We start from the raw sequence: 13,672 nt of genomic DNA, 5'->3' as shown, positions 1-13,672 counted from the left end.
TGCGAACAAAAAGCTGTTCAGGTATAATTTTGGCAGATTTGCTTCAGGTGGAAGTTGATTGTGTGCCACAGTTTTCTATGGGATTAAATTAGACTCAAAATGATTAATAGATGCACGCAAAAATATCAATGTACTACATAAATTTTATACATGTATCTTACGAACCACAAACAAATGCCTTTCGATTTGATTCGGGATTAAATGATTGTGCAGCGATTTGTACATACTGTATACAGACATGTTTGCGAATATAAATGTTCTGTTCTGCATTAACATATCATAAATTGTTCATGGAAAAAGGAATCCATGCATATGTGGATCGGGTGACACGCGTGCATTAATTTTCGTCTAGTTCGAGTCGATCTTGTTCAGTTCATTTGGATTTTGAGACTTCATTTTCAAAGTTTTCAGCATTTCACGTCCCACACACACACACAACTACTAACGAACAAGGCCCAGTGCAATTCATTAACGTGTACACAATTTGTAAAATTTGCGAATGTGCATCACTACACTGAAACAAATGCTTTTCAACCGGTGTCTGCAGAGTTAAGAATTACATTAATGTGCAGCATTTTGTTCAAATATAGACATATACAAATGTTATAGTTTGTATTAAATTATCATAATTTGCTATTCTGAGTCTATTTTATTTGATTCATTTGAATTTTGAGACTTTCGTTCCGCCCTTTAAGCCTTACCCAATCCACACACACACAGCTCGCGATCCACGCCCAGCTAAGCCAAAGAAAAACAGCGACCACTAGATGGCACTACAGCCCCACTCACGTGCGCATTCCATTGTGTACAGTTTTATGAATGTTACATTGTGTTTTCTTTGTTTCTTTTTGGTTTGGCTATTCTCCTCTGCCCATAGAAATACAATAATAGTGTTTTATTGAACTTGTTCTAACTTAACTTGTCTTAAGACACAGAAGAGCTTATATTAATTTGGCCAAACAAGAACTTAGTGACAATAGCCTGCACAATCATTTAATCCTGAATCAAATTGAAAGCCATTTGTTTGTGGTTCCTAAATTGATGTAGTACATTGATATTTTTGCATGGATCTATTAATAATTTTGAGTCTTATTTCATCCCATAGTTTTCTGCAACAGATTCTTGGATTGAGGAAGAAAATTAGTGTTTTGTAGGATGCTGTGTAATGAATTGCCAGATATATTAAAATACAAACCAGCTCTGGGCCAGTCCTGCTCTTTTACATCTTATTAATGATACTGGCTATGGTAAACCTCACTGTTTTAATGCATATACCCCTAACACATTGTCCTAGCAGGGGTGATGAAATCTAAGCTACTTTTTGTACCATATGTCCAGCTGCAACCATGAGAAACAGCAAGTAACAGGACATTTTGTTACTAGCTTAGTTTTTGTGGCATTATGCTGGGTGGTCCTGTACAGAAAAACTACATGAATTTTATTGATTTCTAAAATGACACATGTGCAGAATCATTTTGCATATGTGACATTTACATGTTAAAATCACATGTGAACAATGTGGAAAACATAATGTTGTTGTTTTTTTCTATAAAGGGACTCACTCACAGTGAAAACTTATTCAAAATCGTGATGTAAGCCTAACTCTGTAATTAACTTTGGTGTGTAACTTTCTGCACTTTTTCTAAGCAATTTTTAAAGGGGAACTAAACCCCTGGTCACAGCCTGACTCCACCCACTGACAATATTTGAAAAATGCTTAAAAGTGGGCAGATCACAGCGGAGATAGAGGGGACGAACCTAGGGCGGGGCTGAGCGAGTGCGGCGTGATCCTGAGACCCGCAGTGACGGATTGATTGACAGCTGCTGTCAGAGACGCTAAAATGGAGAGTGACTGTAATGACGCAAGTAGCTTTGCAACAGAGCGATCATTTGAAGTAGAGGACTTTTCTCCCCCACTTTCACCTGAAGTGGAGGATGTCGAGGTGTCTGTTCATATCAACTCGAGCCGCTGGCTCAAACTGCGGTCTTAACTCCCGCACCGCGTCGCTTTTCAGCGCGAGCTGTGTGAAGAAGCCCATTTCCACCTCCATTGCGTTGGAGAAGCAATCCCGTGTAAAACGCAGTTTGCACACTCGAGCTCTAGGCGGGAACTCACGGTCTTCCAGGCCAAATGCATGCAACCTCTGGCGGTTAATTTTAAAGTCTGCTGGAAAACTATGCAGTCCAGCAGTGCTGTCGCAACCAGCAACACACCTCCGTACCATCCTGACCACTGTACTAAATACAGATAAATCTACGCTAACTTGAAGATCTAAATAACTATATAATTGCTATGCTAAATAGATGCTATATTAGTCTATCCTGGTCATTACCAATATTCACAATTCCAGCTCCTGACTCATTACAGTGATTTTGATGGTTTTATACTGACAAGGGCGTGGTAGCTCGTACCAAGGGGCGTGGTGAGCTGGAAACTGCTTACGTCACCTGCCACCGCTTACGTCACTTGACACCGCAACATCCAATAGGAAAAATCAACTGCAGTAGCCACCGTTCAACCTGAAGAGGGCAGCACTCAGACGTTTTTACACCATATATTGTAGAATTAATACACTTTATACTCAAATGTCAAAAAAGTTACTCGAATCAATGAACAGCACTAATAAAGCCCCATTCTTATAGATCATTAACTAAAAAAGTTGGTTTAGGGTTTAGTTACTCTTTAAGAACTATGAAGGCAAAAATCTCAAGACATTACTAGGGATCAGAGTATCATAGAGACTATATGACAGCAGAATTTAATGCAGATGTGCAGTGCTGTGATGCAGGAAATGTTTTGTAAAATTTGGAAAAACGAAATAAATGTAATGCTCAAAAAATAAGGGTGTGGTTTTCAGGTCAGATTCTCCTGTGGCCCTCGTCACAGATAATGAAGCTGTTTTTCTTGCTCTGTTTCAAAATAGGTGTTTAACATTCTTGTTCTTGTGTTCTTAAAATATTCATTTTAATAATTCTACACATCTCTCACTATGACTACATAGGAATGTTTTTAAACATTTAAAACAATTTCTTTATTTGAAAAAAGGTAACTTTTGTTATTATAATGTAAATTTAGAAATACTTATATAATACATAATTGATATATTATTTTTTATCATGCTTTCTGCTGGCCTAAGGGATATGCTTTTGTACTTCCCCTGGTCAAGATATTCTTAAACCATACACTGAAAATGGAAGTCATTTTTTTCCAATCTCTGTTCAGAATTGATTTACATGTTTAATATGCAGTGTAGCCATAGGCCAGTTCAAGTTTGATGATGACTGATACTTTAAAGTAATTCTTTGCAAGCCAACATCAGTTTAAAGTTTTCAGATATTCAGTAGTTTAAGATGTCTCGTCTTGGATTAATGATCAAAGTTCAGTTAAATAACTCTTAAAATGGACAGATTAAAAGAGCATTTGAGAAGAGCATAGAATTATTTAAGATAGCCAAACCAATATACACCAAGGATGAATAATTATATTTTCAGTTTCTTTGAGACTTCAGGGTGAATTCACGAATAGTTTTAACACCTTTGCACGTAGCAACATCTGCAACATGTTAACTAATCACCTTCAATCCAGTTGGACCAAGCACTATTTGTGCACCAGACATATAGTAATTCAATTCATTTTCATTGTTCTACCATAAATATCCCTTCTTTCTTAGTACATTGTCTTTACTGTAAGCAGGTGGTTTTTTAGGAATTGTGTTAATGTAAATTTTAAGAAATAAGTCAAATTAATTAATAAAATAAGTAAATAATATTAAGTAATTCATCAAATGATGATACATTGAAGGAGAAGAGCATTATAACTCCATGTATATGGATGCGCAGTGAAGTTGAGCTTATTTTCTGCCTTTTAAAGACTCATTCTTATCCCTAGAGCACAGCGGTGGAGTAATGCTGTACAGTCTCAGTAAAGTATGACAGATATTATAATCAGCTGCATCCTCTACAACTGCGCACTCATAAGTGGCCTGCAGAATTGTGGTAAATATTTAAAATTTTATACTGATTTATGGGCTTTGTAACTGATTTAGACTGATTTACTCATTCATGTGAAGAGTTTGGAATAAATTATTATTATTGTTTTTCTTTTTTGAAAGAAGTCTCTTATGCTCATCAAAGGTGTCTTTATTTGATGAAAAATAAAGTAATATTCTAAATTGTTATTTCAATTTAGAAGAACTGCTTTCTATTTTAATATGATTTAAAATATAATTTATCCATGTGATGGCAAATCTGAATTAATCTCAATAGAACTTACTCTAGTTTTCACATGATCCACATAATCACATTATCATAGTAGCATGCATATTTGGTACATAGTTGTTCATTGTCATTGGTGCTTAATTATTGATAATTGTTATTATTGTTATCAATGTTGAAAACATTTGATGTAAACAGTTTTGTTTTTGTTTTTTTTGGAAACCGTGATACATTTTTTAGGGTGCTTTGATTTAGGGTGATTTGATCTGTGGCCCCAGTTCATTCTTAGTGAAATCCCACAATAAATTTATTTAACAGAAGTTACAGTCCATGTTTGAGGTCATAACAGTGGGAACACTGGACCATAACCTCATCTTTTCTTTCTAAGAGCACTTGTTAGTCGTGCTGCCTTTTGTGTCAACCCGTCTATCTCTGGCTAAGGATGAGGTTATCCCCTATGTGCAGCGATCATTCTTGCTTCTAAATCAGGCTTTAAATGTCAGAGACTAATCACAGTGTACTCAGCTGAAGGTGCTTTTCTCCCAACTCAATTACTCTGCTTGTTGCAATGATTTTGCTCTGAGAATGCTTGTCTTCAGCTTTGAATAGTTATTTGTTGGCTTGACAGTTTGATGCTTCAGCGCTATGGCTTTAGGGAATCAAAGCTGAAGGAGGAGGATGCATGGCTGTACTCCTTTTGTCCTTTTTGCCTGGGTTGTGAACCAGTCAAACGAAAATAATTTCCTCACTGAATAGCATGAGGTTTTTATGGCAGAATGCAGTACAATTTCAATGCACAAAGTATGATTTATCAGAGAACTTTTTTTTCAGTGTTCACCAGTTTGTCCATGACCCAAAACTTTCAAGCTTCTAGGTGTGTTCTACCAAAGTCCCTTTCAGGGAAAGTCTGTTCAACCAGTGGTCATATTTCCAATGCCTCTGGGCAGCTATTTTGGGCATCCAAAAACAAGTCCTTTTAAATGAATAGGGAAATCCTGAAATCTCAAAAACTGCTTGCTGAGATCACAGTTAAATTACACATTTCAAATCACCAACAAAATCTAAAATGAAATGCCCTTTAAACTGTGTTCCTTATGCTCAAATAGCATTTTAAAAACGCTTATTTTTTAGTCTAGACCAGCCAATGCTCATGTGCAGTCATAAACGTGTCTCTGAGATGTAGGACCCTATTTTAACAATCTCAGTGCATGGTCTGAAGCGCATGGTGCAGATGCATTTAGGGCATGTTTGTGTGATGCTTTGTTTAATAAACACAGTGTAGAGTACTTGTGTTGTGCATCCGATGTGCCAATAGGCACATATTTCCTAACATGCCTTTTGAATAAAAAAAATATATAAAAAATACTGTGCCATTGACTTTAGACCAGGTTTTAGTTGGGCAATGGAGCAGTTGTTTTGAGACCAGCAGGCCCATTGGCGAACAAATGGGTGCAAGTGCATTTGCTATTTAAACAACGTGGTGGTGGACTTGAAAATGATACCACAAAACCAGTCTTAAGTCGCTGGGGTATATTTTTAGCAATAGCCAAACAAACATTGTATGGGTCAAAATTATAGATTTGTCTTTTATGCCAAAAATCATTAGGATATTAAGTCAAGACCATGTTCTATGAAATTTTTTTGAATATATCAAAACGTAATTTTTGATTAGTATGCTTTGCTAAGTATTCATTTTGGCAACTTCAAAAGCGATTTCCTAAGTATCTAGATTTTTTTTGCACTTTCAGATTCCAGATTTTTTTTTTTTTTTTTTTTCAGATTCCAAATAGTTGTATCTCAGGCCAAATATTGTCAGATCCTAATAAACCATACATCAATGGAAATCATATTTATTCAGCTTTCAGATAATGTATAAATCAAAAATATATATATATATATATATTACACTTTAGACTGGTTTTGTGGTCCAGGGTTACAATTATGAACTGTCTGTGATTTGACTCATGTTCATCCTTTTAGCAATAGTTATTCTAAAACCCCATTTTTTAAGTGTCTGAAAGGTATAGTTCACCCAAAAATCAATTTATGTGAGCATGATTGTTTGGCTTGTTAGTCACGTTAGGGTAAAAACAAATAAAGAAACAATACTATTATTATTATTATTATTATTATTATTATTATTATTATTGCTTTTAAAACACCTGAGGAAAGTCATGAATGATGACATATACTATGTACTTTGTTACAAAGGAAAAGGTATTCGGTTTTAACAGAACTCAAGTTAAGTACAGATTTCCCAGATATGGAGCAGCTTTACAGAGGTCTTAATCTCCATGGAAACTAATCTTGATACATTTGAAGCAGTGAAGTGAAGTGAAAGAGACATTCAGCCAAGTATGGTGACCATTACTCAGAATTTGTGCTCTGCATTTAACCCATCCAAAGTGCACACACACAGAGCAGTGAACACACACACACACACACACTGTGAATACACACCCGGAGCAGTGGGCAGCCATTTATGCTGTGGCGCCCGGGGAGCAGTTGGGGGTTCGATGCCTTGCTCAAGGGCACCTAAGTCGTGGTATTGCCGGGCCTGAGATTCGAACCCACAACCCTAGGGTTAGGAGTCAAACTCTCTAATCACTAGGCCACGACTCCCCCAATAGCAGCAGTAGCACACACAGTGGTGAAAATAGTTTTCCTCACCCTCAAAACAAGCACATCATAGTGATTTGCATAATTAGTAATAATTTGTTATTGATATAAGTGGAATTTTTTTAATTAATAACAAATACTGCTACAGAAACATACAACTGTATTTCTTTTCTTCTTTTTTTACCTTAATGAAATAAGATTATTTCACCATTCTTATGCAGTATGGTAACATTGTTTGCTTTAAGCCAATATTGGTGCAAAAATGCCTTTGTATGAGTTTTTGCCTCATATTTATATCATACAATAAGTGATACCACAAGAGCAGGGTGAGAAGTATTACACAAGTGCGGATTTTGTCCTGAATATCACAAGTTTAAATGTTCAGTAAATAAGTTCAGAAAATAAATTGATATTGTATTATATTTGAAACACAATATTATGTTTTTGCTCAATTTTGCAGAGAACTTATTACCTTTAAACCATAGCAGAGTTGCTGTGCGTCTCTGAGAAACACAGCAGTTTCTAATACAACAGTGTGAATTTAATGTAAACTGAGAGACTATTTTGACTAAAGAGCAGTTTTATTTTTTAAGATCCAACTAGTCAAATATAAAACACAATCTACATTTACTAAAAAAGGAGAGATAAAATATTTTATCTATTGCATGGCATATGACCATTAACCAAAGTCAGAGATTCGTGAACATGCAAATGTGTTAATTATTGAAATATTAACTTAAAATCTAATGGGATACTTCAAACAAATGTTTTGCTAAGGGGTTCGACTGACAAAAAGGTTTGGAAGCCCCTTATATAGAGTCAGCTGGTGCTTGTCAAATCCCCTCAGGATGATGATCATGCTTTCCAGGTTTATGTTGCAATAATGACTAGCCCATCTGGCCAATGCTGTCCACTTCAGATGATTTTGGCACGTTGTTAGGTGGCTGGAGTGTTCTGGGTAGTTTCTAGTTGGTCTTCCTGGTACGAATCAAGAGTCCATCCCAAAGACTCTTTGATATTCTGGTCTCTCGTGTTCCTCTTGCAGTGTCTGAAAATTTTCACCTATTTCATCATTCGCCAGGTGAAAATGTCTGATCCCATTACTGACTATCAAAGGACTGTGTCACTTACTTGTGAGTGCCTTCGAAAATCTCAACATCATGATCTAAACAATGATATACCTGACTTTTCAAGTGGTAATAATCGCACTCCATCCTCCTCTTCCTCATTAGCGTGGTTGTAGTTAACTCCAGCTCAGCTCCTCGACTGCTCCTGGAGGTGGACTGAGCCGTCTGTCAGAGTCAATCCATCAGTCCGTGTTCAGCCATGTGAGAAGCCCCCTAATGTAGATTCTTCACCCTCCCATGCCCCTATCTTCTGTGGAGGTTAACTACCTTAGCACTCAGGACATCCACTCTGCTGTCCTCCACCCTTAACTGCAATGTATTATGCAGATGAACTCATTATTGCTCTCTTACTGATATATATTCAGTGCATTAAAGAAAAAAATATATATGTATGTATATATATATATATATATATATATATATATATATATATATATATATATGTGTGTGTATGTGTGTGTGTGTGTGCATGTGTGTTTGCACGTGTGTTAGTATCAAAAGATTAATTGCAATTAATCATGTGTTTCACCTATTTAATCACCTGATTAACATGTGTTTTTGGAGTAAGATCAATTTCTCTTTGATGAGATTAATTCCTGTTTGGCTGGGTTTCGTTTCTCTGCACTTGTTTCTACATTAGATTGATAAATGAGGCCCAGTGAAACTAATAAAAGTGTTATTGCGGTCAGCGTATCTTTTGGTCATTTGATTTTCTGCTTAAAAAGAAATAAAGAGAAAAAAAAGAAAGTTTTTTTTTCTCAAAAGAACTGGCGAGTCAAGCTTAATCCTGCAGATTTTTTGTTGTGTAGGCTGCCATCAGCGCTTCATAACCAGTTAAACAGCTTTTAACTGTTACTGTATGTGATTTACAACAACATGGAATAAAGTGTGATAAAGATTTTTATCTTCAAATTATTGTTCTAAGAATTTTTTACTATTTTTACTACATCGTTTAGAATTTTTGAATAATTTGTCTTACTAACCCCACAATCGGCAGCTTATTAGAATGGATACAAACAGAAGAGGATAATATTTTCTAATATATTTACAGTTTATATATTACACAAAACTGATGTATGACTTGTAATATACATATCTGAAATTTTGGAGCTTTTCCCCATTCATTTTTATTGTATGGAAATTCGTAATTTTAATTTTTTTTTTTTGGGGGGGGGAACATGAGGGTGAGAAAAATGATTACAGAATTTTCCTTTGAGGCTGAATTGTTCTTTCATATGCGTATATTGTATATTCACCAAAGCGAAGATGGGAAGGACCTTGAATGTGAGTCTCAGTTTATGCTCCAAGGCATAAACAACATGCACCAATGTTCCGTATTATCTTTCCCTAAAGCAAGATTTCTCATACAATGCTCTTTCCCGGTGTTCCAGTGGCATTCTTGAGTCAGGTTATGTGCACTCTGGTGGTCAGCGTGGATACGTACATGCGCCTGGTTTCTAGGTCAGCGTCGTGTCGGGCCTCAGGCTGTAGCTTTATTTAGGCTGATAATGAAGGGATGCAGTTAAACACACACTCATGTTCACCTACAGTGCAGCAAAGGCCCTCACAAACCCCTCTATTAGAATTAGAAAAGTTATGAGCACTTTCTTTTTAGAGGTTACATCTAAAAATTTTCTCAGTAAAATATTCAGTCTGCATTAGCATATAAATGCACATCTGGTGATGCATGTTTAATGATGGGTGATTCAAATGTATAATATTCATACACAAAGTGATGATGTAGCTATAAATGTGCAAACACTGAAGCTGATGAGTTCTGATGTTAAAGTGCATGTTTATATACGTGAGTCTGCATATTTCTGTCTTTTCGTTTTGTACATTTTTTAGTTGTTTATTTTTGCTCACCATTTGTTGAGCATTCTACCATTTGTTCAATCTTTCTTTTCATCTTGTGTGTTTTCTTTTGTTCTTTCTTATATGTTTTACATGCTCTTTTTCTTTCTTTCATTTAATCATTAATTCTTTCATTTTTATGTTGTTGACTGCTGGATCTTCCTCTAATTCATTCTTTAAATTGTTTTCTTTTAGTTGTTCTTTTGTTTTTGTTTTAAATAAACTTTCTTTTACTTGTTTATTTTTCTCCTTATTTCATTTCTTCTTGCTTTCTTTTGTTCTGTTTTGTGAAAACAGTTTTGGACTGGAGAGGACATTGTTTGACACTTGCCGTATGTTTGCATGGTACATCAAGAGCAAATGAAATTCAGTCCTTCTTGATATAAAACAGCTTGTCGCTGACGTGTCTTCACAGAAACCCAAGCAGAAAGACTGGCACCCTCCTGATGGCTTCATTCTGGGGCTCTGGACTCTGATCTTGCTGGTGTTTTTCCAGACCTATGGCATCAAACATCTCACACACATCTTCTGATTCATCCCTTCCAGCACCACAGAGGTCAAAGGACCCACCGCATTCATAAGAGTCCACCCTTGCTTTGTTCATGATTGATTTGGTCAGGAATAGGTTATTTATTTATTATTTGATGCAAGTTTGTTTTCTTTGGGTTTTGCTATGTATAATTTTTTGAAAGTGACATGCACTGACTTCTTGCGTTCAAACATTCTCGGTAAATCCATTTGAATTTCACACAGGGACTTTCTTTTGAACTAAACACACACAGACAGCTTGCAGGGAGAAGCGTACTTGTTTGTTGGTTTGTGTGCTTGTTCTTTATTTGCATTTATTGTTTAATCTCTTCAACAATTATTTTCTAACATAATGGCACATGTGGAATTGTAACTTGTAATTCCTCCCAGATTTCTTCATCTGTTCTTAGTGGGATGAGATGTAGTTTTTGTTTTTTAAATAGATAATCTGAATATGTAAATGCAATTGCTGATCTGTTGTTTCAATTGCGTAATTTCCATTCTTCATTTAAAGTGGTAAATGATAATGCTTTTCAGGGTAATTTATTGGTCATATTTTACCACAAAATTGAGACAATGAGTAAAAATTTTGCATAAAAAAAGCTAATTTTAGGATATTGTCCCTAATGAAAAGAAACATCTCACTGCAATACAGTGATGCTTTTTTTTTATTAGCATACATCAGATTAAGTACAACAAGCTATAACAGGATGTGTAATCACTACTGTTCTTAATTAAATTCATATAACATTTATTTTCCAATTAGCAATGAGAATAAAATAGCTTTCCCACACATCATTACGCTGCTGGCAACTGACTGACAAGAAGTGGGGAGAAAATGTTATGAACCAGGCTTTGTTTTAAAGCAAAATTGTATTTTTTTTTTTTTTTTTTTATGACCTAGACATTATCATGAGATCATCCAGCAATAAATATGAGGAATTAATGGACAAAAAAACTAAATTTCCATGTACAGCAACCATACAGCTCCATTTGCCTGTGGCAGTGTCCTGTATCTGTCCATTAGCATCTCTTCTGCACTTGAACTGTTACGAATGTGCTCTAAAAGGGGTCGCCCGAATTCACCCCCAGCTACACAGCAAGTGTGAATGAGAGACTGACAAATTGGACTGTCTGATTCAGTTTTTTCCTTCCTTTTTTTCTGTCTGTCTAATGGATCATTAACTGTTGGTTACTGAGGATTGTTTAGGAGAGCATAGCTCACATTAAAATATTCACTGGCACTCACGTTTTGTGAGGACACGCATTACGAGAATTTCTACAGTGCAATTTTGTCTTCCCGTTTACGTTCTCTAACATTGTGCGTTTTTTTTTATGTATTATAAAACTGGCTAAAGGTGAGGTTTTGAATAAAGTCTACAGTGAAAATTCTCTGAAAGCTTTTTTCATGTTCTGTTCCCTTTAAATTCGAAGGAGGGTAATAAAGCAGAAAAGCAGAGGGAAAATAGTGGAAAAAGGAGCTGGAGCTCTTTGTTTTCTGTGTGAAATGAAAGAGAAAAAAGAACTCACATTTTACAATGGAGAAGCATTATGAAATGATTTTTAGTAACAGTTATTAGCGAGCTGTGAATGGTTAAACACCTGCTGCAGTTACTGATTGTGTTGTATACAAATACCTACCTAATACATATTAAGACATATTTATTAGGCCATGAAATACAGCCTTCTTAAAATGTAAATTATAGGATGCCAGATCTCTATGCTAATTTCATGTTTCAATCATGCAGCAGTTTAAGCTATTTCTTTAGTACCCATTTAAAAGGCATTATTTATTTTATATTTATTTTTTAAATAAATAATATCAGCTTCATGCGACAAGACCTTTTGGATTTTTGTGCAATTATAAGCTGGCACAGATGGAAAAAACACTTCTTTTTGATTCTGCAGTGCAATTCATGTTTTTTGATGTAAAATCATCTAGCATGTAATTCCAGGGTTGGTTTAACTTCACATATATTTGGGGTTTAATTATAGCTCAACACCCTGTAATTTCATCTTTGTTTTCTCAGAGCCGGAGACGTTTGTCTCTCAGTCAGCGACTCACTGTTTGGAAAATAGCTGGGCCACCATAGATCAATACACTACCAAGAGAAAGACTCCTGGTGTAGTAATCTGGGTCTAGCTGCAGTGGCCTATATTGCTTTATTTCTCACCAATTCTCTCTTTACCACAGTGCCACACTTGAGCTTCTGTTCAATGTGTTTTCTCTCTGCTTTCAAAGATTGTCTACAAAACGGAGATGAGAAAGTGGTCTTGTGTTACACTAACAAGAACACATACATACAGTACCAGTTTTTGTGGATTTAATGTAAATTAAGCTAAACTGAATCATGATTTTAGTGTCGGTACTAATGATGATGATCATCATCATTTTTCTAAGCTTTTATGTGTAAAATATATCCATTTTACATTTTTATATTTTCTGTTTTCATTTTAAAGTTCTATCAAATTTGTTGTACTTTTCTTTAGTGTGTATTATTTATTTTATTTAAGTTAAATTAAATCAAACCGAAATAAAATGTTTATATATATATATATATATATATATATATATATATATATATATATATATATATATATATATATAATTTCAGCTAATAATTATTTTATTTATTTTTTTTTTTTTAAGTTTTTAAATATTATATATTTTTATTATAAAAATCGTCTAAACCCCAGTGACGGTTAGGTTTAGGGGCGGGGTTAGGTGTAGGTCATTCGTACAATTCATATGAATTGTGCAACTCGTAAAATACATACGATTTGGCAAAAATTTCAGCATTTATACAACCAACAGTAGCTTTTGCAATAATTCAAGCTATAATAGGCAGACTCATCACTCGTACCTGGGCAGCGTATCTGCAAACATTTGTGCATTCAACAGCAATGCCAACTTGTCAGTCATCTGGGGCGCATTAATGCGATGGCTGCTTTAACAGTCCCGACGCGTGTGTACATTTGCATGATGGACAGATGCAGCGCGGTTATGGTCAACGATGCATGGCCTCCTGCTGTGACGGCTGTAATTACACCTGTGTGCATCCTGTACACCTCTGACATGGTCCTCTCCAGACTGACCACAAAAATAATGGATGTTGGGTTTCGATTTCATTTTTATATGCTCTGTGTTGCCCTCATGCCGCTGAATTTCTTGTGGATCCTTTCGTATTCCAGCAGGATTCATCTTTGATTTTTTTAGCTTTGATAAATGTGAGAAATCTTGATCACACTGCATATAATTTTTTAAACAAAAGAACTGTTTATTGTTCATGTTAAATCATTTTAAATCAGTCTCACAATCACACTTTCAG

The 13,672-nt window shown here is 35.4% G+C and overlaps 1 protein-coding gene across 1 annotated transcript in view; it reads left to right on the top strand.

Annotated features, from left to right (window-relative positions):
* LOC132095862 (GPI-anchor transamidase-like) overlaps positions 1-10,614 on the top strand; it is a 33,322-nt gene extending 22,708 nt beyond the window's left edge. Inside the window, exon 11 of the mRNA XM_059500956.1 lies at positions 10,231-10,614. Within this exon, the coding sequence (XP_059356939.1) occupies positions 10,231-10,347 (117 nt within the window). The 3' untranslated portion in view covers positions 10,348-10,614. The remainder of the gene's footprint in view (positions 1-10,230) is intronic.
* The last annotated feature ends 3,058 nt before the right edge of the window (positions 10,615-13,672 follow it).

Source organism: Carassius carassius, chromosome 20 (assembly GCF_963082965.1).
Source record: "Carassius carassius chromosome 20, fCarCar2.1, whole genome shotgun sequence".
Classification (NCBI taxonomy): domain Eukaryota; kingdom Metazoa; phylum Chordata; class Actinopteri; order Cypriniformes; family Cyprinidae; genus Carassius; species Carassius carassius.
Note: the sequence above shows the minus strand (reverse complement) of the source record. Positions and strands in the feature narration are given on the sequence as shown.